This window comes from Cupressus sempervirens, chromosome 3 (genome assembly GCF_028749045.1).
Source record: "Cupressus sempervirens isolate cs-2001-9-10 chromosome 3, ASM2874904v1, whole genome shotgun sequence".
Taxonomy (NCBI): domain Eukaryota; kingdom Viridiplantae; phylum Streptophyta; class Pinopsida; order Cupressales; family Cupressaceae; genus Cupressus; species Cupressus sempervirens.
In genome coordinates this window covers 254,731,898-254,758,788 of record NC_143120.1, presented here as the reverse complement: position 1 = coordinate 254,758,788, position 26,891 = coordinate 254,731,898, and the positions used below count along the sequence as shown (strand labels likewise).

The window sequence follows — 26,891 nt, the reverse complement described above, 5'->3', positions numbered from 1 at the left end:
GGTTAGAAATGCTACTGCTTCCTTTTCTTTTTCTATTGAATGAAATGCAACTGCTTGCGATCGAGTGGCTTTTTCTGAGGAGGTTGACTTTTTGGGGTAGTTTTTTCTCAGGACATTGATATTCTGCATAGGCTTTTGAATTGTTGCAATTTAACGTTGCCAAGAAAGGATGACAAAATCTCAAATTCTTTCTTCAAATTTAGTTTACCTCATAATTGTATGTGAATTTATCATTAACTAGCTATTTTCACTTCATCTAGGGTGAATTTGCCAATTAAAACCTATCTTTTGGTGGTCAATAAGGTGAACTAGGAACTCTAGTACCACTGCCTCTGTTTTTGCTATTGAATGAAATGTAACTACTTGTGATCGAGTTGATGCCCATGTTGAATTAAATCAATGAATGCTATTGGTGGTGCAAAGTGATGAATCTACAAAGGAAACTACCTTAGGCCTTAAAATTTTAGGGAGGGGTGTTCATGTGGGAGTTCCCACACTTGTTGGGGGTAGGTTCTTGCCCTACAGCCTTTAGGAGCTCAAAACGTCCAAAATGTTGGGGATTTGGGATAGCTACCTCCAATCCCAATTCTCTTTGCTATTATCACCCTAACAAGTTACCACTTCAATTCCCCTTACATCCATAGTAGAACTATAGTAAGGTGATGTTCAGAAGGAAGTCGGGGCCCTACAAGTTAACATTTTAATTCCCCTTCCATCCATAGTAGAACTAATAAAACTAAAAAAATATGAATTTTCAAACAGAGATCACTAAATGATTATAATAAGTTGACACAGCCTCTAAATTATCTGAAGAGAACACTCAAACATAGAAGAATAGGAGAACAATACAGATAATATGAAGAAGAAGCACCAGATAGTTATCACTGATGAAACTCATCACCATTAAAATTATTCTAAATCCACCAGAATGAATGAATTATAATCAATTCATTATTGCAGATGAATCTCAGAGAATTCAAGGCACATCAATGTAGGTATGAAGATTTTTATCATAGCTACTAATAATTCAAGAATAGTTGTTTGGTGAATACCTTGTTGTGGTTTCTTGATATAATTCTAAGATTTAAAACACATTTCTTTCCACGTGAGAAAGGAGTATTTTATAGTTTGATCATGATAGTTTCCAATTTTGTTCTTTCAAATGAGTAATGTAGCATATTTCACTTCCTCAGAATGTTAGTCAACAATAATTATAGGGTAAGAGTCAACCAGGCTATATAATATGTATGTACAATGTCATTTGTGAGATTTTCTCTAATTTTTCAATTTAATCAATCAAATATGCTTATGGCTCTTATAGGCTTGATTGGAAACGTATATTGAGAATATTGCTATCTAAAATTATGTAAAGAATGACTTCAAGAAAAGGGTTTAATTAGTAATCTTACACAAATATAAAATGCTCTAATACACCATAATATAACCTTCCTTATATGATGTGAATTCCAATATGTTGTTCCAATAGAAGCTAGTTCTGAAATCTAATATAGATTACAACATACAATAGGTCTGATAATTATATGCAGAATGGAATAAGAGTATTGTGCTTCACTAATTTATAATTAATATAAATAAACTAAAAGATTAGTCTAATCAAAAACTTAAAATAAATAGAGGAATAAAAATTTGTATCAAGTTGATGTTGCCCCAGTAATCATGCCAGGCATGGATATAGTTCTTCAAGATAATGACTTTGGCATAGCCTTCTAGTATTTTCTCCCAATAAAACATAATCTGGTATAACTCTTATGTGTGGATAAGTCTGATTGGTTTCTAAAATAATTTCATGATACTGAACCAAGTACAGAGGTCTAATATAAATTGAAATTAGTCTACTATAATGTGTTAAACTTAGTCCTTCTTAAACCCACTACGTCTGAGATACCAATCAACAAAGATAATTTGTATATAAGGTTATGAATCTGTTGTATATCTGATGGCATAGATAGTCTTATGTATGACACCTTTCTTGATTGTTTACTCTCATAATCATGTGTTTGAATAGTTATGAGCTTGAGAAATAGTTAGAGTTCAGATAACCATCACTTTTCCTCATATATCTTTTGTATTCATGCAACCCCTTGATGGAATCTCTGCAAAATCCTCCCTTTTCATATTTGTCTTTCATCTTGTAATAGGAGAAGTAATCACCCCCTCTTACTTGGCTATCTAATGACTCTTCTAAGCACTTCAAGTATGAGATAAGCATATAGAACAAATCTTCCTTCCCCCTTTAATGAACTACTTGCTCTAATAGCCATCGAGAGGGCATGTAGTGAGGAATTGTGTCTCTTTCATCATGGCCTTTCAAACAACTTAATCACATGTCTTATCGATCTTAACCTTTGCTTACTAATAATTTCATTAATTAATTAATCCATTCTTTGGTCAAACTATTTGTTCTTCTCCTTAACAAAAATAATATTACATATTAATGTATGTCCTATCCATGAAATGCCTTTGGACAAAGATATCTGCTTTGTGCAACTTGTTGTAGCAATTAGATAGGGTTATTAGTATTATAGTATGTCCACAAGAAATGAAAAGACACTTTGGAAGATTTGAGGTCATCACTAAAAATAAAATTATATGAGTATTGTATCATAGTGGAAGTTGCAATTTTTATTGGATGTGTTCCTGATATTGAGAGGGCATTGATTTGAGGATGCACTTTTAATATTAGATTTGTATTACAACTGATCTATGATATTCAAAAAGTTTTCTCCTTAAATAAAGCTCCAATACTCCATGGGACAAACTTGTGCATTTTGGAGCATAAGGATGCATAGTGGTAGCATTATATCAAATTTCAAAGCAAGCCCAAAATATTTAAAAGAAATTTTCAAATGTAAAAATAAGTTTAGTTGTAATTGTAAATTTCCATTTGTGAAAATGAAAAATTATGCAATGTGAGACACACCAAAGTGACCATTTGAAGGTGTAATACATATACAAACAAATGGGATATATTATTATAACATACTAAGAAATGAAAAACATTAGTTCTGTGATCATATTCATATTTAAAAGCATTGCATTTGTCTAAGGATGGACAATATTTTGTTAATTCAAGAATTTTGTTGAGTTTGTGAGATGAAGACTGAATGGTACTATATTTTAGCAATACATGTAAAAAATAAAAAGAAGTCTTCCTCATTGTAGGCTTTCACAACAAGGGTCTTATTCATGAAGTTGGGCCCATTTATCACTATCACCCCACAAATGCAATGCAAATACAAATTGGGATTAGGGTAATCTCATAGTCATCTATCATTTGTGTACTACACATAATGTCAACCGCAAAAAAATGCTTGTATTGTGTTGTTTCTATGGGCAGACTATTGACATTTGTTAATATAGCCATAAAAGCTATAAATGTCTTGCTATTAAATTTAGAGGCACTGGAAACTAATACTATATGCAACTTTAGCATACTAATTTCCTGTTGCCGTCGGAGTTCATATGAAATGCCTTTTTCAAACCAAAAGTTCATCAATAGCATTGATGGTTAGGTGGGTCAGAGATGCAAAATCTATCAACATAAATTGTTTGCTTTGTTACTACAATATTTTCAAACAAAACAGAATAAAATATTAAATGTTTGTATTGTAATAGCCTGTGGGTGATAAAATGTTGCTTCCATTGCAATAAACAAGGTTAGATTCCCTGCAAATAACACATAATGTAATATCTAATGTAAGACATGTTGGAATTTAATGGTCCATCAATTAAAAAGTTAGAGAAGGAATCAACTAAGATTGTAGATGTGTTTGAGTTAACTGTCAATAAGTACCAGTTAGTTGTCAGTCACATCTAGTTTGTTGTTAATTGTATTAGTTTGTTATCATTTGTATTAGCATAATTATATGACTCCATACAATTGTAATTAGTACTACCAATGATGAATAACAAGTTGCAAGTTTAGTTTCTTTTTTTTTTAATCTGTTGTTTTATTTTTCTAATATGGTATCAGAGCCATCTTCCTATTAAATTGTGTGTGTGTGTTGTTTTATTTTTCTACTATGGTATTAGAGCCATCTTCCTATCAAATTGTGTGCGTTTAAGAAGGCCTTTTGTGATGCTAGAATAAGTTTGAGAAGAAGCCCATTAAAACCATTAAGCCCTGGATTTAGTGATATTCATTCTCTCTTCCTTTACCCACTAGTGTCATCAAGGGAAAAAACCCCTACTTTAAGTAATGGGATGGTCCTTTTGGTTTTGAATCTTGATTGTTAGGGTCTAGTGCCCCATGTTACTACTAGACTATAGCTCACAATTCAATGGATAATATTTGTATGTATTATCTATTGCCAATATATACTATATTGTGTATGTTGTCATAGCTTCTTGTATGAGGATATCATTAGAATGAGGCAACATGAGTCTAATATTTGAATGTCTTTTGTATCATTTTGCTTACAATCTATGGCTGACATGTTAGAAATGTATAGCTATTCTTCATACGTTACTTTTGATTAGCTTGGACTCAATATCATTGGAATTGAGGGTGGCTTTAGGAAGTGTGAATGGCTTCCAATTCTTCTTGTAGATAACTTATATTACATCTTTTTGTTTCCATATCCTTCCTATGTCAAATTTATAAGGAGAACATGAATGAGATTCTACAAGAGGGAGAATATTAAAAGAATGACATGTTGATGTTGAACATTAGTTAAAACTTGTAATCTTTGGCAAGGTATACCCCCAATTAGCTTAGCGTGATTTTTAAACTTTAATATTCAATTCAAATTAATAATAAATGCATATTCCTAACCAAAAGATCAGAGTATGATCTTTGGCATAGTACATGTCCATATATTAGTCTCTTGCATTGTATATTAATGCCAAGTTTTGAACCGACATAGCTAAATAGAATGGAAAATGATTTTTATGAAGAAATGAGCCTAAGCATTATTACATGTTTTTGCCTTGGAAATAGTTGTTTAATGTAAGCTTGCCAAATTTTATTGCTGACTTATTTATCTTATTGATGTAGGTAAAGAAGCTAATGAATATCATTCGTGACTACCATACACCATTGCAAAAATACATGGCTATGATGGACCTTCACGTATTTCAGTTCTTTCACTCCAAAATACTTATATTAATTGGTTGGGTAGTTTTTTATTTTGAATGATAATTTTCACAACTGCAAAGTTGCATTTTATTAGAATGTTGAATAGATTGTGGGTTTGTGGAACTGGACAGATAAAATCTATACTCCTAATTTAAAGTTATTTGTTGATATTGCCATGATCTAAATTTTTCAGTTTTAAACTATTAACTTATTTCCCTTTTTCCCAATAAAACTATTTTATTTGTCTAGGACTCCTTGACATTCTCTCCTTGTTAACAACAATAGAAAATACAATATATGTATGGAATGATTTGTGTAATTAATTTTCACTTGCAAATTGACATGTATATATATGGGCAAGAGAGGAATGAAAGATTGTTTTACAAGCCCTTAGTTGATCATGTTGAAGAACTACTTCCTATAGTCTACACACCAACAGTTGGCGAAGCTTGCCAGAAATTTGGAACTATTTTTAGGAGTCCACTGGGTCTTTACATAAGCTTGAAAGAAAGGTATGAACATCTATGCCATCCTCAATTTCTTTTTTTAGATTAGGATCATTTAGTTTCCTTCATTACTAACCAAGGTCATGTAGTTGTATGGAATACACATTCAATCCATATCTAAAATTTATGTTTCTATTCTTTTGTCAACTCTAGTTTTTATACTACTATTTTTAGGGCCTTTTTGCTTTGAGGAACACTTGTATGGATTGTCTAAGTTTGAGTGCCTAATTTATCATCATCTATCATTTTGTGGGTAGTAAATATTAGAGTCCCTTATAACCTGTTATCTTCTACTTTTTAGGCACACACTAACTTTTTATTTCATTGAATCATATGTTGTCTTCGATAATAAATATATGATGCAAAATCAGTGATCAACCATTGATTTGATGCATGAAATAACTAACTATCCCTTTGTTTTGAAACAATACCCTTATATCTTCCTCAAGTGCAATTGAAGCAATGACCCTACCCACTCAATATTTTAGGTTAACACACTGATCTCCACACCGTTGAATTCACAAGACAAACTCCACTTGCAAACTTCTTCAAGCATGTAAGTTTTCCAAGTTGCCCAAAAAACCTACAAACCCCATATGACTCCAAATGACTCCAAATATCTAAGGGACTCAACCAAGTTTTAAATAAGAATTTTATGAGTTATATAATGTGTATTCAACTATATTTAACCATCCAATTGGCTAGACCCAACTCCCAAATCCCAAATCATCCAATGCACCTTAGGAGACCTAATTAACAAACTAATAGCCCTGCATTAGCATAAAAACCTAAATAACTTAAAATTTCTCCAAAGCACTTGAAAAGATAATTAAATTTATGGAAACCCTTTTCAAATTAATAAAACATACCAAAATCTTTCATATGGTCATTTTGGACCAACACCCCTGTTTTTGACTAATGCCCTGTTTTGGAGTATGAAAATGGCTAATTTAACAAAGCAACTCCCAGTAATATTGACTCCTAGACCTTATAACTTTCAAAAGTCATCATTCATGGCATAAAAGCACCAAATTCCCAAGAAATTTTTTCCAAACTTTGTGGAACCCCAAAATCCCCAAATTACCTTCATTCAAACCCTCAAATCTAGGGTATCACCAATATCACCATTCCCCAAACTTCTAGATCAATTTTATTGATCATAAACCTTCACACTAATCATATAAGACAATCCAAATCATAAAATACCCCCTTCATGTGGCTATAACTCCACCTATTGTACCTAACCACCATTTCCATTGAAATTTCTTCACAAAACCCTCATTGTTCCATAATAGTCAATTAATGATGCATTATTTCTACACTTCAGGAGTTAGTAGGCAATTATAAAGGTTAGAATAACACATCCCATGAAGCTAGGGCCCTTGGTTTTACATGGGATGGTCATATTATGAAAAGAACCTAGACTGTTGCAGGAAAAACTCAAAAATTATAATCTGTCAATTAATACCAATTGTCTAACTTTCAGCACAGTGTGTATCAATCTTGTTCAAAACAAATAATGAATGAAAAGGAACTTATATTACATCTTAGTGAATATAAATAATGTTCCTAATTCATCTCCACTTGGAATCCAAAACACCAAACTAATAACGATGTTGAGGACACACAATTTGCTAAAAAATAAAAGTTTTTATTAGATCCCTATTCTTGTCTGTACTCTAGGCTATCCCTCTCATACATTGCCTAGATAGCATATATATTATCCTCTTAAAACCACCACAACCATATTTGGTTGGTTATAAGACTTACAAATAGTTAATGATCCCCTTAAATGGGATTTCCCTCTAAATGTACTCCTAGCCGTTGTTATTCAAAGTTTTGAATTAACAACATTACAAAATATTGAACTTTTATTGAATACTAACATTAACTAATAACTTCCTAATACCTTAATCTAGACTTTAGAGCTTTATTTGAGTCTAGGACACTACTGGTCCACATACAACTATATTTATGTCATGTGAGGACATTACAAACATGCAACTTAGTCTTTTAGGACATTATAAAATAAACACATTTGATTAAATTCTTGTCCATTTGTATTTCTTGGATATCTCCTTGTCCTCCTCACTCCTCTGGTCTTCATGGTATGCTTTTGTGTCTTCATACAATGATCTTGGTGCCCCTGCACCAATATATCACATTACTCTGTTACAAAATAGATAATATTTTATGGTCTCTTGTTCACATGTGAAAAAACTATCACATCTTTCTAGGATCTAATTTAGAGGTAATTGTGGTAAATTATTTTTGGTTGATTCTGGAAAAATGGGACAGAATGAAACTTGAATTAGGACTTTATTAAGTTGCATAGACCACCTTGTTTCTATTGGTTATTAGAGTACTATTTGAATTGCATATCATGCACAAACTTGGAAATTCATTTTGCATTGAATGAATTTTAGCAAGATACTGTGTCAAAGATATCAATTTTATTCCCCTTTTATTGATGTCAGTTTGATTTACCAATCATACAAATCTCATAGAGGCCACATAATGCATCAACAGTGTCTCTTACACTTGCCAAAATCAACAACTCCACTAATCAATCACATGCAAGAGGGCTTTTCGAGTCTCTCCTAATTCCTAAATTTTCAGTATAGGGCCACGCTCTACTCATTTCTCCTAAAAAAAATTAACCAACGTACCCATTAGTACAAGTATTATCACTAGCTTCCTTCTCAACCCCGAGAAAATGAGACAAAACTCTGTTCTGAGGACTATAGCTATGGGCATTGTTGGATATACTATTAAGGTAAGGTGAATCTAGTGCTCTCTCAAGGATAGCTAGGGGTGTGGTAGAATAGTTCGGTGTAGCAAAAGGAGTAGAATAGGAAGTCAAGAAGATATGAATTGGATGTTGTGGATAAACCATCTTATGTGAAGGAAGAGTACCTCTACTATTGATAGGAGGAATGGAGGAAAATTCATGCTAAGCAGTTCGCTTTGACATATCATCCACATAAATTAAATCATCAATGTGAGCAATAGTATTAAAGGCCAAACTCTCTAACACCCTTGAATAGCTTTCCAAAATTGCTTGGCCTACATCCTACAAGAATACTAACATTACTTTTGTTCAGATTTAATCAGCCTAAAAATCAACACACTACAAAGCTATGTCTAGGGATATCAATAGCTTAGTCTAAAACTACTCTATCTGTGTTACATTTTTTTATCATGGTCAATGTGGCCATATGGTACTTAATAATAACAATACCACTGAGTCATGTAGTTTTTTTTTTCATGCTATTAGTAATGAAGTTGGGATACTAATTTGAGCTATTTTGAAGGTCAAGTATTAAAAGTAATGATTTAGTGTACGTAGCCTTCATGTTGGCTCACATCAAGGACACTTCAATGCTTTTAGGAAGAAATTAGCACCCCTAATTTGAAATAAAATATGCTACAATAGCAAAGTATTTTACCTATTAACATTATAAATTAGCACACATTAATAGTGCAAATTTTCTCTGCAGTTGAATTTGCACTATTGATGTGAGCAATTTGTGGCCAAGACTCCTACATATGCTTCAATATAAACACTCTAAAAGATAGGTTCAACTAATAAAGCACCTTATTGTACGATATCTTGTTCATATCCAAAATGGTCTGCGACAAGCCAAGAAACATGAGCTTCAAGGTTAATAGGAGACTTTCTACTTGTTTTGCAAGGAGCTCTCTGTAAGAATCTGTGTTAGATCAAAATTTCCCCAAGACCAAGGAACTCAAAACACAAGTACAAATAGACTAGAGTATGATCAGAATAACTATATAGTATTCAACTCTCTGTTGTTTTGTACAAGTACACTAGGAGTACCTCAATATAAAGGCCTCTGAGATGCATCTAGAGTGCCTCAGAATCAGCACCATGATAAGACCAACAACCAGGCACATGTCCACCATATATGGGTTATCCTCCATTATGCACGGAAGTAAGTGCGATGATGTGAGGATAAGCCTACAAAGGTGAGAACATGCACATCAATGTTGTTGACAACATGTACTAAATTAGGAGTGCGAAAAATTGTGTTGTCAACATGACAACTCAGGGAATGATGCAAACTCCTGTGGTGTAGACACCATGTGCATAAATAGAGTGGTGTACTTCTATGTTGTCTACATGAAAACTATAGAAGATGCACAAACTCCTAAGTGTCTCATAAAAAAAATAATAAAATAATGCACTAACCTAAGTTAACTTAAGTAAAGTGTAAATAGTAAATACCTATTTACACCAACACCCCCCCTTAAGTGCAACTTAGGGGAATGCACTTAAGCTCACTAATGCATAAAGGGTCCTGGATACTAGGCCATGTTAGGTACCCATGTACAAAAGCAATGCTAAAATGATGCAATGTAGTCTCTCATAAAGTGGAGAAAGAGGGAAAAACTCATGGGAAAAACCCTCCTCCAAAATGAGAGATAAGTACAATAGAGAAAGAGAGAGAAGAAGACCTCATAAGAGGAAAAAATCCCTCCTAGAAGAAGAAGAAGAGAAGTCAAGGGACTTCCCTATCTGCAACATCCCGCACCCTCAAGAGATCTCGTAAATGAGTATACTTGACCTCTGTAAAGGGTTTGGTGAAAATATCTACAACCTGCTCTATTGTAGGATAGTACTGAAGTGCAATGATCTGCTCATGTATAAGCTTTCTGATATAGTGCATGTGAACCTCAATGTGCTTTGTTTGCTGATGCTAAACTGGATGCTTAGAGATTTTAGTAGCACTTTGATTGTCACAATGAAGAACTGTCGGCTTAGGTAGATCGAATCCAAACTCATTTAGGATGGGGGGTAACCAAAGAGCCTCTGTAGCTACATTGGTAGCCCCTCGATACTCAACCTCTGTGGAAGAAAGAGCAACATTGTTCTACTTCTTACTTTACCAACAAATAGGGCCGAAACCAAGGTGAAATGTGTACCCTGAAGTAGACTTTCGAGAATCTAAGTCTCCTGTATAGTTTGAATCTGTGTATCCAATCAACTAAAGCCCTGTACCTGCTACATAATGAATCCCATGTTTATGAGTACCCTTGATATAGTGCAAAATGTGCTTGGCAGCCTTCCAATGAAGCTCATGAGGTTCTTGCATAAAGTGTGAAACCATACCAACTACAAAGGCAATATCAGGGCGTGTATGTGTCAAGTAGATAAGGCTCCCAACTAACTATCTGTATAATGTTGCATCAACAAGTGGAGTTGTGCACTTAGCCTCTAGCTTAACACCTGATAGGAAGGGAGTAGGAGCAGGTTTACAGTCACTCATGTGAAACTGTGAAAGCAAATCAAGAGCATACTTAGGCTGTGAAAGTGAAATCCCTACTAAAGACTATATGATCTCAATGCCAAGGAAGTAATGTAGCAAACCCAAGTCTGTCATGGCAAATCTATCATGTAGAGAGGTCTTGACATTGGCTATGATGGATGCAGTGCTCCCTGTAATGATCAAGTCATCGATGTAAAGCACTAAGATCAAGTGAGAGTCATCTTTCTGAAGAATGTAAACATTCAAGTTAGAATGATATCTTCTGAAACCAACCAAGAGGAGAAATGAGTCCATTTTGGCATACCATGCTCGAGGAGCATGTTTTAAACCATAAATAGACTTCTTTAATCGGAAAACAATAGTAGAATCTTGGACGAACCCCTTTGGCTGCTCCATATAAATTTCCTCATGAAGGTCACCATTCAAAAATGAGCTCTTAACATCCATCTGGTGTACAAACCATCCTTGAGCTACAGCAATTGCTAGTGTCAGGCAAATGGAGTTCATCTTGGCAACTGGTGCAAAATGCTCTGTATAATCAATACCTAAAACTTGCGAGAAACTTTTGGCAACAAGTCAAGCTTTATGTTTATCAATATTTCCATCCGCTGCAAATTTTGTTTGATAGATCCAATTGCATCGAACCTTTTTTCTTCCCTTTGGAAGGGGGACTAAGTCCCATGTGTTGTTTTTCATCAAGGAATTGTATTCTTCCTCCATAGTTGTATCCCATTCTGGAATGCCTAGTGCTTCTTTAAAAGACTGTGGATCTGAAGCAATGGCTATGTATGCATGTGGAAATGACTTGTGTTGTGAGCTAGTCCTCCAAGCATCTGAAGGATTTCCCACCATTGAACCTACTGCATCAAGGGTCTATTGTGCCCAATGAGGTTTAGTGGAAGAAGATGAAGGAATGTCCTCAACTGTTTGTTGACTCTGCGAAGGTAGTGTCCTGTGAGTCAAGGTTGTAGGAATTTCATCTTCTGAGTCACTTTCATCACTATGTTCACTATCCACATAGGAGGAAGAAGGAGGAGGAGGTGAAGAGGCCAAACTTGGACATGTCTCTTCAAAATGAACACTCCTCTCATAAAATATTTCATGAGTCTCAGGATCCATTAATTTATATGCCTTGAGATGATCAGGATATCCAACAAATATGCATGGTTTTCTTTGAGGTTCTAATGCCTTACGCTTCTGTGGAGGTATCCTGGCCCATGCTAGAGAACCAAAAACTTTAAAGTGCTTAACAATTGGTTTCCTTCCACACCATGCCTCAAAAGGTGTTATTCCATCTAAGGCTTTATGCAGACTTCTGTTTTGAATGTAGTTGGCACAGCACATGGCTTTAGCCCAAAACACTTGATCAAGAGACTTGTGTTGAAGCATGCAAGTAGTAATTTCTTTAAGGGTTCAGTTCTTTCTTTTAGCTACACCATTCTTCTATGGCGTATATGCAATTGAATGTTGAAGATCTATCCCCTCATGTGTGTAGTAGTCTATAAGTCTAGAATTGACATATTCTCTACCATTATCTGTCCTTAGTATCTTGATGGCTTTCCCATATTTCTTCTCAACTTGAGCTTTGAATGTGATAAAATTGTCATAGACTTCACTCTTATGACCAAGAAAAAAGACCCAAGTGTACCTTGAAAAATCATCAATAAAAGTGAGAACATAGCGGGCCTTACCAAAAGAAGGTACTGGAAAGGGGCCAGCTACATCACTATGTACCAATTCTAGAATAGTAGTTGCTTTCCAAGACTTCCCCTTGTCATATTTCTCTTCAGGATGTTTACCTGCTTCACAGCCTGGACATACTCCCTCTGAAAACTAGACTTGAGGTAGACCAATGACCATTTCCTTGCTGCTTAATTATTGAAGGTAGCGATAATTAAGGTGTCCAAATCTGTCATGCCATAGTTTACTTTAAGTGTTTGAATGAGTCAACAAGGCAAGAGACGTGGACTTAGGCACAAAATTGGAGAAAGAATAAAGTCTTGTCTCATGGTTTTCCTTTCCAATCGCCACCATTGAATCATCTTTGAGATTCTTTACCACTACTGTGTCAGGGAGGAACTCTACTTTGTTCCCACATCCATAGTGGGTGATTTGATATATGGAGAGAAGGTTGGTGTTAAGGCTAGGAACATGCAGTACATCTTTGAAGATGTCATTCTCTAACTCAACATTCCATTTACCTTCTACTTTAATTTGAGTATCATTGCCCACATATATGTAGGGTACATGTGAAGTGTTTAAAGAGGAAAAGTGCTTCCTTGAAGCCCCCATGTGATGAGATGCTCCAGAATCTAGAATCCATTCCTCTGGATTGTTTGTACTTGCAACTAAAGCTTGGCCCTTGCCCTTTGAAGTGGATGAAGAACCTTTGTCTTTGTATGTATTAGGAACATCAATTTTGTGTTTCCTCATAATGTTTACCAATTCATCAATCTGCTTATCTTTGCAGTCATGTTCTTCATGTCCATTCCTCTTACAATAGGAACATGTTTTCTTCTCCTTCTTGTTGGAATTGTTCCCTTTTTTATTGTTCTTTGAAGAATATTTTCCTTGTTGTGAAGAAGAATTTTGAGTAGAAGAAGATTGATTTGTGGAAGATTGTTGTTTTGAGGAGGATTGTTGTGTGTCGTCTTGCTGCTTGGCCTTCCATTGCTTCTGCTTCTTGTTTGAGTTTTTGCTAGTTGAATTACCTTCATTTGCTACCAAGGCTTTAGTTTTGGAAGACTTGAGAATTCCCATTCCCACTAAATTGTCATGTTCAACAATCAACATTTCTGAGAATTTCTCAAATGAAGGCTTAATACAGGCACTACCCATTGTTAATTTGTGTGTATTAAAGCTAGAAACAAAAGGAGCATATTCAGATGGAAGATGAGTCATGATGTGTTTGATCATCTTTCCATCTTTAATGGGTTCTCCACAATCATTTAGTTGTGTTCTATACATTTCTACTTGGGTGAGATAGTCTTTAATTGTATCAAAATTTCTAGGATCCAGCTTGAGAAGTTTATCCTCTACTGTGTAAGCCATGTCTTCATCTACTATCCCATAGAAAGCTTCTAGTTTAGCCCAAACCTCTATTGGATTTGCAAGCTTCCTAATGTGAAATTTGATAGGATCAGAGATATTTTTCAACAAGATACCTAAGGCCATCTCTTGTTTGGATTCCCAATCTTCTTTACGAGCTTCATCAGCATCAGGAGGAGGTTTCTTGGCTACACCAGTGACATAACGCCATAAACCTTTTCTACCAATGGCTCTTTAATGTTTTCTTTCCAAGTAGAGTAATTATGTGTAGTTAACTTTGAAAAAGAACCCATGATGCAAGAACTCAAGATAAAGAGACACAATACACAGTACACACCCCCCCTTTTCACTCAATCAATAAATCCCCCCCCCCCCCAAATAAATGATTTTGGCACTTCATATATAGTGCGTTTACAATGGCTACTTGCCAAAAATGGACAAAGTAGGCTATCTAATTTGGCTGATTACAACCTCTGTATAGCGTACAAATTTGGACTATTACAATGTTGCTCAAAATTACATCAATTATGTAGCATTACAATGCAAAAGAAGACCGATCTCTAAAAGTGATACTTTTGTCCAAATAAGACTATAATCTAACTCTAGATCTGAAAACTAGACAAAAGAAATACACTTTCAAAAAAAGTGGAACTTGAAAAGGAGTCCAGATGAGCCCGTATGATGTGTTTGAAGTTGCAAAAAGCAGGATTAGATAGATACAATCGTGAAAAATTGCAATTTTTGACCAATCCGAGTATCAAAACCAGAAACAAACTACACAACTAAAAAGTTCAAGAAATTTTACCCAAAATCAAAAAAAATCGCACCTAATTTGGAGTCCATATGACCAAGTTATGGCTGTTCAAAGTCAAGCTCCAAAATCAAAACTGCAAATGAAGAGGGGTCTCAAGAGGAAAACACTGTGTTAAATTTCATGTCCAAATGGTCGTCTCATGAGTTCAAAAATTGCCTGGACTGACAGTCATATGACCGTCAAATTTGGGCCACCTTGATGACATGGCGGTTGACATGGCTGTACGGATTACTTGATGACATGGCGGCTAATGTGGCAGTATGGACTGTATGGATTCGTACTATACAAAAAAATCATCGTGTGTAGGGTACAAAATCCAACGTGGCGTTGTGTTGTCTTGCTGATTGTGTCCACATGTCTGCAGAGGTGGCAGTGAGCTGGGTGCCACATGCTCGTAGAGGACGTCGCGTGGCAGACAGTAAATGGTCCGCATGTTGGGGGTCTTCCATGTCAAAGGTCTGATGTGGGTAGACTGCGGTAGCTAGAGGTTTCAATTTGGTGCCGACGATTTTAAATTCCATTGCCAAAACTGTGGGAAATATCCCACATTGATGCGGATTGCACAGAGGGCGCTGTTTATAAACGATGGGCCGCAGAACACAACACAATGAGTGCACGTCGGAGTTGATCTCACCGGTTTGTGATTGCTCGGTCGAGAGCCTTTGAAAGGTCGTAGTGCCAAGATCTAGTCACTATCTGCCAGTGGGTGGAATTGTGGTTCTCGGAATCGTGACAGGTCTAGTCGGTAGTTACAGAGATTAAATAGGTAGGTATGATCATGAAATTTAGCCCAGAGTTATATTAAAAAACTTGCAAAAAATAATACAAATATTCCACCAAAAATAGTAGGCCGGGGGCTGATAACCCGATTCTGCTAAAAATTTTCTCTGCTAATTAATTCGAAAAATAATTTCAAAAATATAGATAAAGTGAAAAAAAATTTCTCTGCTAATTAATTCGAAAAATAATTTTGAAAATACAGATAAAGTGTAGAGAGAAAAAAAATGCAGATCTAAAATACAATAATCAGATCAACAAAAATGACCATACCCAATTGCAAATCAGTGCCTTCAGGTGCCGATTTGCAAAAAAAATTTGCCTCTCGATCAAATTTCACCCAATATATGCGAGTTTATAGTCAATCTTCACTGATTCTTCTCTCTAGATGCAATGCCAAGGTCTGCTTCAGCTCTAGACACTCCCAATTGCAACTGATGCTCTGGATCTGAATCGGGTCTCTTGAAGAGATGAAGCAATGAGGTCTCCAAAGGCTATGTGATGAGTATCTCCCTCAGCTTTGATACCATGTAAGAATCTGCGTTAGAGCAGAATTTTCCCAAGACCAAGGAACTGAAAACACAAGCACAAATAGACCAGAGTATGATCAGAATAACTATATAGTATTCAACTCTCTATTGTTCTATACAAGTACATTAGGAGTGCCTCAATATAAAGGCCTCTAAGATGCATCTAGAGTGCCTCAGAATCAACACCATGATAAGACCAGCAACCAGGCACATGTCAACCATACATGGGTTATCCTCCATTATGCACAAAAGTAAGTGCGATGATGTGAGGATAAGCCTACAAAGGTGAGAACACGCACATCAATGTTTTTGACAACATGTGTTAAATTAGGAGTGCAAAAAATTGTGTTGTCAACATGACAACTTAGGGAATGATGCAAACTCCTCTAGTGTAGACACCATGTGCATAAATAGAGTGGCGTACTTCTATGTTGTCTACATGACAACTGTAGAAGATGCACAAACTCCTAAGTGTCTCATAAAAGAAATAATAAAATAATGAAAAATAATAAAATAATGCACTAACCTAACTTAACTTAAGTAAAGTGTAAATAGTAAATACCTATTTACACCAACACTCTCTCCTCTCAACATCTCTAACGAAGTCTTTCATCTTGCCCCAGGAAGACTTGGAAGTGGATCGGTTATCCCTTCCACTATTTATATGCTTAGAATCAATTTTTTGCTTCCACACATGTATAGCACCTTCAATGTGATTCACAATTTCCAAAATATGATGCTCAGACGACAAGTCTAGGAAATCTAGAAGACAATCTAGAGAAAAATATTCTACTATTATGTACCAATACATGATATCACTGAGGCTAATCTTCCCATTCTAAGAGACAAGAAAACAAGGACTTATCAATTGTGCTATGTCTAGAGGATTGAAACAATGTCGCGAATCAAGTCCATTATTTGTGGTCCAACAAAATCCTCAAAAGAGCATACCTTTGGGAGAGTTTCTAAATAACTATTGGGAACTTCCATCTCTGACAAGAATTGATTATTGATTGCCATAGATGCCTTGAGAATTTGATTAGTGCATTCTCGATGATGTTGCAATTGCTTCCTTGCATAGTCAAAAAAGCCATCTGGAGGAGCCTTGGGAGTGGGCAACCACCATTTCTTTTCTTGTTGTTGAGAAGGCAACCTAAGTGGAACATTCCCATTATCATTTACATCTCCAAAAAATATTCCTTGATCCACATACCAGAATTCAGTATCACTGAAACCATCCAAAGTTTCCTAAAAAAAGGTAGTTTTGGCTAAAAACCAAGCTTCATGGATAAAGTAAAAATAATGCTAAAAATGAAATGAATTTCCTAGAGATGTTGAAATAACGTTCAGCTATAAAGGATCACCAACATACAAGGAGAAAAATTTCATTGAAATGACACAACTATAGAGTATGGTCAACATACAAGTAGCATGGCATCTAGCTTCTTTAAAGCTGGGAGATTGATGCATAGATCTAATCGAGGCCTACTCACCATGACCTAATTACAGATAGTTCCAAGAACTTTAGTTAGCAAGCATTAATTATTTCGAAACATAGATTTTACATACTATTTTTGTTAAAGGGTTGAGAACAATTCAAAAGCCTATGGTCTATGGATTTTATAACTAGCTTTTGACTTTTACCTCCAAGCTAGCACCTTCTGGAAGCTCTTTCCAAGTGGGTATGAGTTCAATAATGGAATCACTAACACAAAGGAGCCACTCCATTTCTCTATGCCACATGGACTTCTTTTGTGAAGCTAGGGGTTCCAGCCTCCAAAGTTCACCAAATACAGAAGCTGCCAAGTTAATGCAATTTCTCTTAATTGTGGGGAAGTTAAACCTTTCTAAAACTAGGGACCAGTCCATTTAATAGAGTTGACTATTGAGAAAACTAAACCACAAGTGAGTGGTTACATAAACTAAAAACCCTAAAAAAAATTTGATCATCAAAGTTTTAATCACAAAAAGACATATCTAGAACTTCGAGAAAAATTAGTGAGGATGAATCTGTCAATCAAAACAAGTCACTTTTTTACATGTAAGCATTTATAAAGGTGTATGATGCTCATTAATTTGGCACAAAAAATGTGTTCTTGCAATATTTTAGCTATGTCTTACCAGATAAAAACCTTTTCACAAGAACTTTTTATAATACAATAAAAAATACATGCTCTATTTTGTTAAAAAAACATAAACAAAAGAATAGATGACAGATTGTGATAGAAGGAAATGAGAGAATGGAAATTGTGAAACACACACACACACAGACAACAAATTCCTTGTTGCATAATCCATTAATTCTAAAAATATGGAAACCATGTTTTTGGTAGAATAGCTACAACTTTTTTCTCACACCAACTCGATACTGTGCCTTCCACATAAAAGTTTCCATCCTGTTGGATATATGTTAAACAATTTATGCTTTACACCTCTTATAGACTGCACATAGGCACCATAATTAGTGGGGTTTGGGACTATGTCATGGCTCATAAGTATGGGGGTGGAAGCCTATGAAAACAATGTGGGGGGAGTAGGGGTGCTAGTCCTTATATATGTTCAGATAGTGTTCTATGATCTTAATTAGTTTACTACACAAGTTCTTTAGATATCATATCAAACTATCAATTTGAAGAGTCAATTAATTTATCTTCTTGTGTTGAAAGGTTAAATATCTGCCAACATAAATGAATCATTAGAAGCGAATCATTGATTTTATAGTCTTACTAGAATTATAAGGGCTCATTGTGAAGTCTAGAATGAACTCCCTTCAACACATCAAAAAGCCTTGGGCACATAAGCATGAAAATTGTAAAAGATTGTTGGATGTTGTGGAGGTAGAACTTGATTTTTCTTTATTGAGTATTAATAAAAAAATTTAACAAATTTTTACATACCCTCTTGGAGCACTAAAAACTACCTTATTATGATTCCATGTATTTAGGTTGATCATGGTAGGTTTTTCATATCATTGTAATTGAAATACAAAGCATCTAAACTTTTATCTTTTGATTTTTATTCCAGACAATCAGGCCTACAGTTTTGATTGGAACATCAGGAATTGGAAAAACTTTCACTAAAGAAGTCATTGAGACTTTTTCCTCTTATAATGTGGTAATTTTTCATTTTAGCTCCATTATTTTATAATCAAGGTAAAGATGTCGAAGTTTATATGATCAATTTTATTTTAGTTTGTATTCACTTATTTAGGCTATCAAGCAATTATAGATTATCATCACAGAGGTAGAGCTTATTGGTTTTTAGGAAGCAAAGGAGGTAAGTCTAATTCTTCTCTTCTCACACTAATTGGTCAAGCTATATATGTGGGCACTAAATGTGTAAGAGTAATAGAGGCTCAAATATTAAATGCTACACATTGTGTGATCCAATTTCCTTTGGAATGGCTAGTATTAGAGACCAAAAGGGTAAAATATGCAATTATATGTCAATGCTAATTTTATCTTGTATCATTCTTAAATCTTAGTGTATTTCGATAAGATGACAGGTAGGCTTTATCTAGTATTAATTTTGAGTGCTTGTTGCACAACAAACCTAGGTTGAATTTCTGTTGCATATTTATAGTCAAACAGATTGGTTCTATGTTAATAGTCACTACAATGTTTTGTGCTATGATCAAATACTAATTTAGCTAGCCTAGAGAGTGGTTCTTAGCATATCCTAGTATATAATCTCTCTTAAGATGATAAATTTGGCATACCAAATGGAAATGGTTGTATATATGAATGAATTGGAATGCCACATATGTGTAATTCAAATTAATCTTGGTATTTCAAATATTGAATATGTATTCCATTTTTGTGGTGTTGAGTTTTTAGAGCTTATATCTTTTGCTGCTACAAGAATGACATCATTATCATCAGGTTCCTACTCAATTTCTATCATTTGGTGTTGATTATATGCAATTACCTTGATGATTTTAGCATCTTGTAAGCATTGTTTTCCTATTACAAATTGATTTATATTGCATAAAGAAGTTGATCATTGACTGCAATAGTAGCATTTGTAGGAATTGTCCATGGTGTTGTAGTCTAGATAGCCAAACCAAACTAGGTAGATGTCCTTTGAGAAAATTAGGAGCTATGTCTGCTACGTTAACCACTTTGAAAATAACATAAACACTTCTTGATATGTGTCCCTCTAGATACTCCAACTTAGCCTCAGCCAAAGCCATGCTAGATGAGGGACTCCAACTTTCCCAAATACTTCAATTTATGGTGCAAGTTAATTAGTGAGGAGGATGAGTTCTTAATCCATTTTTTGTGTATCCTATGTTGGAAATGATTGAAAAGATCATGAATGAAGAATGATGGAACTAGTAAAGAATGTTTTCAATAATTTTTTTGTCATTGATGTCAAACTTTCTACTCGCAAGAATGAAAATTGCTTTAGTGATCCAAGTACTATCAATTGGTTGATTGACAAGGAGGAGGCAATCAATAAGATGTAACTAGAGCATCTACAGAAAGGTTGAAGTTATGATTTTGTAATGAAGTATAAGGACCAGCTAAGACATTGATGAAATAGTGTATTGGTGACATACTCTAAGAGGATGGACACACTGAGACACATCAAAGATGAAAGGTTTAACTAAGTCATTTGTAAAGCCTAACTAAGATCATTGGAGAGAGCCGAGCAAGCTAGTTAGTGCAGAGTAAATTCTTAGTTGAAGCCAAGTTAGTTAAATTTTAGTGTGTGCTGAGCAATCCTTCAGATGCTAAGTAACATAGTAATTGTTCAGGTGCCGAGTAATTGCTCAGGTGTCGAGCATCAGAAAACATGTAACGGATGTCGAGAAAATTTCTTCAGGTATCGTGCATTAGTAAACCAATGATGCTGAGTTGCTGCATTATTTGTTAAGTCAAAAGATTCACCAAATCAGTAACGATAAGTTTGTTACATTGAATTTTGTGAATTAGTTGGATGATAAGGATGATGAGTAGATGTCACAGAATTTTATGTAAACCATGCAAACCAATTCAAGGTGAATATTGATGGATTTATCATGAAGTTTCTGGAAGAAACAATTTGGAGGGAAAACAATATCATTTTCTCAAGATTAAATCAAATTGATAAGCGAGAAGATTTGAGCGAGAAATAGAGAACATAACTTCTTTATAAGGAGTTACAGGTCAGAGATCAAGTGCACATGTGTGAGAGGGAGTTGGTCATAAGAGTGGTCGTGTGAAGAAGCCAAGAGAAGGCTAGTGTGAAGTGTCAAGAAGAGGACACAGTGAGGAGTAAGCATAGAGCATCAAGACTTTGAGTTGATCAAGTGACCATAGAGTGCATTGGCATAACAAGAGGAAGAGCTCAAGGAGACAAATCTTGAAGGGTGAACAAGCTGTCAGCATTGCAAGGGAGAAAAGCCAAGCAAAGAAAAGAACTGAAGAGTGATATAAAATCTGCAAGGTTAAAGTTGCAATTTTTATTAGGTCAAAACCTTTCTAATACTCTCTTACCATTGTATTAGACATTGAAATCCTACATTGCTAGGTTAGCTTAATAGCTAGGTGGATAAGCCTTAGGAAAAGGATAGAAGATCCCTAGGAGAAGGATAAGAGATCCTCAAGAGAAGGATAAGAGATCCTCAGGAGAAGGATAGGAGATCCGTAGAGAGGGATAAAAGATTATTTTGGGAAGGTGACTATAAATCTCATGGACTTGGGTGAGCCTAACAACTCTATGTAAATCCCTTAACAGGGTGGCATTCTAAGTTTAATGTTCTTAAGTCCTCTAACAAGGCACACTCCTAACAGGGTGTAGAAATCCTTTAACGGGGTCACATTTAATAGTGTGTAAGCCTTTAACAGGGCGGGCCTTTAACAAGGCAAACCATCAAAAGTGGTTGAAATCAATTGCATAGTTATTTTGTGGGTGTCATCCTCATCGCAGTTTTACCTTCTTATTCCTGAAGGGTTTCTTGGTCACCAAAATCCTTTGTGTTATGGTGTGATGCATGTTTACTTTTCATGATTGTTTAATGTTTAATTGCATGCATGATAAGAAAGTAAAAAGGATAGTACTTCTAATTCACTCTCATTTTATTAGAAAATTTGGATTGGACATTATTGGACCTTGAATAACTGATTCACTCCCCCTCTCAGTTATTCTAAAGAATTCTAACAATTGGTATCAGAGCGCACTGCTGATTTGTTTCAAGGTACTAGTAGCAAGAAGATCAAGATGTCCAAGAGAGAAGTTCCCAAGCTAAACAAAGACAACTTTGTTGCATGGAAAAGTTTGATAAAGTTGCACCTCAGATCAATAGGGGACTATGCATAGACCTCAATCATAGTTGATCATGTAGACCCTGCAAGACCCCTCATTGTAGATGACATGAGCAAGAAGAAGGAGCACAATCAAGTGATGTTAGATATTGCTTCAGCACTAATCTATGCCGAGTATGATGATATCAAAGAATGTGGTATTGCACATCAGATGTGGGAAACATTATCAAGAATCTATGGAGGATATGATAATGTCAAGAAAGCCAAAAGAGAAAGCCTAAGAGGAAAGTTTGATGACATGAAAATGGAAGAAGGAGAGAATGTTGGTCAATATGGTGCAAGCATGAAAGAAGTGGTAAGTGCCATAAGAAGCCTAGGAGGACAATTATCAAAAGAAATAGTATGTAGCAAATACTTGAGAACTTTTCTTCCTATCTATGCTATAAGAGTATCAGCCATCCAAGAGCTAAGATGTGTACCAGGCAACACATTATCATTTGAAGAAATAATTGGAAGACTCACTGCCTTTGAGTTATCCAACCTTGACAACTACAAGCCATAAAACTTTGAATTTGCATTCAAAGCCAACATGACAATAAAAGACAATGAGGAGGTGCAAACAAAGAAAAATAGTGGAAAAGGAAAGTATGTATCTAGTGATAGCAGCACTAATGAAGATGATGTAGACCAATTGGAGGCATTACTAGCAAGAAGATTTCACAAAGGAAGAGGCAAATTCAAAGGTAAGCTACCAATCATTTGTTTCAATTGTAATGAAGTTGGTCACATTGCAGCTAGATGCACACAAAATAAAAATTACAAGGATGGAGGCAACTTCAAGAACAAGAAAGAGGACAACAAGGACTATAGAGGTAAAGGCAAAAGATGCTACATTGTTGAAGAAGACTCTAACGAGAATGATGATGAAGTAGTCTATGTGGCTATGAAAGATGAATCAGATGAAGATGAAGCAACTGCTCTAGTAACCTACATGAACAAGAATAACAAATGGATCATAGATAGTAGATGCTCTCATCACATGACTAGAGATAAAAGTAAGTTCATTTCCTTTACTCAATATGAAGGAAATAGTGTTAGATTTGGTAACAATGCACCATGTCAGATCAAAGGGAAAGGTAGTATCAAGCTTACTAAAAAGATATCATGTGATAATGCATACTATGTTGATGGCCTAAATTATAACTTGTTAATTGTCTCATAGTTAGGCAACATAGGATGTAAGGTTGAATTTGAAAATAGAGTTGCCAAGATTTATGATTCTCAAGGAAGTCTAATAGGAAAAGGTGACCCGACTAGGAGTAATTTGTTCTACCTAGACATGGAAGATATTTCTTGTCTCATTGTTCAAACTGATGATGTATGGTTATGGCACAAGAGGCTATGTCATGTAAATTTTGACAACCTGATAAGCATAAGAAAAATGAAGAAATTCAGAGGTCTACCAAAGTTGAAGAAGCCTGATAACACCATGTGCAAACAATGCCAAATAGGGAAGATGACCAAGTCAACTTTCAAAAGCAAGGCCTATACTTCTAATGAAGTATTAGAGCTAGTTCATACTGACTTGTGTGGTCCTATTGAAGTGCAAAGCTACAAAGGTGACAGATACATAATGCTATTTGTAGATGACTATTCAAGGATGATGACAATCATGTTCTTGAAACAAAAATTAGATGCATTCCAAATGTTCAAATGGTACTTGGCTAGAGTTAAGAAAGAGACTGGGAAGAGCCTAAAATGTCCCAGATCTGATAGAGGAGGTGAATTCACATCAAGAGAATTTGAAGAATTTAGCAATGAAAGAGGAATCAAAAGGCAAACATCAGCACCTAGGACTCCACCTCAGAAAGGTATAGTAGAAAGAAGGAATAGATCATTTATTGACTGTGCCAGGACGTTAATGATGGAGAAAAATGTTGCACTCAAGTATTGGAGAGAAGCTATAAGTACTGCAGTCTACACACTCAATAGAGTTCAAGTCAAGAAAGGTACAAATGCAACACCTTTTGAATTATGGTATGGGCATTCTCCTAATGTAAAACATTTCAAAATATTTGGATGCAAATGCTATATATATAAAGAGTCTACAAATGGAAATTTTGATGCAAAGAGTGAGGAAGGCACATTCCTTGGTTATTCTACTAGAAGCAAACCTTATAAGTGCATGAATGTTAACACTAACAAAGTAGTAGAAAGCGCAACTGTGAAATTTGATGAGCTTGCAGAAGTTCAAAGTGTTGAGAACACGAAGAAAGAAGAAGAATAAAAGACCTTTGTATACTTTTATGAAGGTATACCTAATAATGGTGAAGTTGCAACTCAAAATGATAATCAACAACAAAAACCAGTATTTGTCAAGTCACAGACAGTGAATGCTTAGCAGCAGACACGTTTAGAAGTGGAGCTACAGACTACAGAGAATGTTCATTCAGATTTTGAAAACTGTCAACATGAAGGAAATGAAGAAATATCCAATGAAATACACATGGAGATTCAAATTTTGAAAGAGACAACATACAAACAAGGAGAGAACCAGTATTGGCAAAGTATGTAAGAAGACATCATCCTGTAGATCAAATTATTGGAAACAAAGAGGTAGGACCAATGACAAGGAATAGACTCAGAAGTGAGACATGTCTTCTCAGCAAAATGGAACCAAAAATAGTATGTGAAGCCATAAAAGATGATGACTAGTACAATGCTATGAAATAAGAAATAGAACAAATTGAAAAGAACAAGGCATGGACCTTAGTCTCAAGACCAGTTGACAAGAATGTAATTGGAACCAAGTGGGTTTTTAGAAACAACTTAGATGAGAATAGTGAAATCACAAGGAACAAGGCACGAATAGTCTGTAAAGGGTATGCACAAGAAGAAGGACTAGACTATGGAGAAACTTTTGCTCCAGTTGCTAGAATGGAAGGAGTAAGGACCTTATTGGCATATGCAGCCTTCAAAGGATTTAAAGTCGATCAAACGGATGTTAAGTTTGCATTTCTAAATGGTATACTTGAAGAGGAAGTCTACATAGAGCAACCAGAAGGATTTGTTGATGAAAATGACAAAAACAAGGTATGCAAATTGCATAAGGCTCTATATGGATTAAAGCGAGCCCCTAGAGCTTGGTATGAGAGACTTCACAAGTATCTAGTACAAATAGGATTTGAAAGAACTGATGATAATAGCAACATGTACATCAAATCAGATGAAGGTAAGGATATCCTTGTATCTAAAATCTTTGTGGATGACATAGTTTTTGGAGGAAAGGAAGTGCTTTGCAAAAGTTTTGCTGGCAAAATGAAACATGAGTTTGAGATGTCTATGTTTGGAGAAATCAAGTTCTTTGTTGGATTGCAAGTACATCAACTAAAATATGGTATATTGTGACACAATCAAAGTACATCAAAAAGATACTCAAGACATTTGGATTGGAAGACTCCAAACCTATCAGCACACCAATGGCAATAGGGCATAAGTTATCCAAAAATGATGAATCAACTTAAGTCAATAAAACAATGTACAGATCCATGATTGGAAAACTACAATATTTTGTACATAGCAAACTAGACATAGCATTAGCAGTTGGAATAGTGGCTAGATTCTCTGCTAATCCTAGAGAAAATCATCTCATGGTAGTAAAAAGGATAATGAGGTATCTCAAAGGAACTGATGATTTTGGCCTATATTACAAAAAGAATAAGAAGTTTGAGCTCAATGCATACACAGACACAGATTGGGTAGGTAACATTGATGATAGAAAAAGCACAAGTGGAGGAGCATTATTCTTAGATAAAAGGCTAGTTACGTGGACTAGCAAGAAACAAACATGCACATCTCAGTCCACTGGAGAAGCAGAATATGTGGTAGCAATAGTCAATTGCACAAACATTGTGTGGCTCAAACATCTATTGAAAGGAATGAAAGAAGAGGTAACCAAACCTATGATACTGTATTGTGATAATACATGTGTTATAAACAAATCCAAGAATCCAGTAATGCATGCAAAAACCAAGCATATTGCAATCAAGTATCACTATGTCAGAGAATTGGTGGAAGACAAACAAGTAAAGATAAAATACATTCACACAAAGGAACAAACTACAAATATCTTCACCAAACCATTGCCCAAGGATAATTATAAATATCTTAGAGGCAAGTTGGGGATAATGCCCCTAACTCAAGTAGTCTAAAGTAACAAAGAAGTTTCCCTGCATCAATAGGAGTAAATCCTTGCAATATTAGAAGAATGATGTAGAGGATGACAATAGGAATAGAACTTCCAAATCAGTCACAAGCATGGTGACAGAGGGAGAAAACATAAGATGCAAAGCTTATATTTAGCATGTTGAAGATGCTACATCTTTGGCATTTATGTCAAAGAGGGAGATTTATGAGAAACTAATCAATGAAAGGTAAAGATATGGAGATGTATGAGAATGTATGAAAAAAATTAGATGAAAGAGGGAGATTCTGGAGGGATAAGAAATTGATCAACAAGTATCCATGAAGGAAGAATTAGGAATACAGAGTAAAGATGCAGCAATCAAGAGGGAGAAGC

The 26,891-nt window shown here is 35.2% G+C and overlaps 1 protein-coding gene across 1 annotated transcript; it reads right to left on the bottom strand.

Moving 5' to 3' along the window:
* Positions 1-8,557: 8,557 nt before the first annotated feature.
* Positions 8,558-17,933, bottom strand: LOC149565837 (rop guanine nucleotide exchange factor 1-like). Its single transcript, XM_089816390.1, has 6 exons — positions 17,709-17,933; positions 17,489-17,563; positions 17,016-17,312; positions 16,643-16,902; positions 9,202-9,307; positions 8,558-8,677 (listed from the first exon to the last, which is right to left on the bottom strand). The coding sequence occupies exons 1-6, from the start codon at positions 17,931-17,933 to the stop codon at positions 8,558-8,560; spliced, it is 1,083 nt and encodes a 360-aa protein (XP_089672516.1).
* Positions 17,934-26,891: the final 8,958 nt, after the last annotated feature.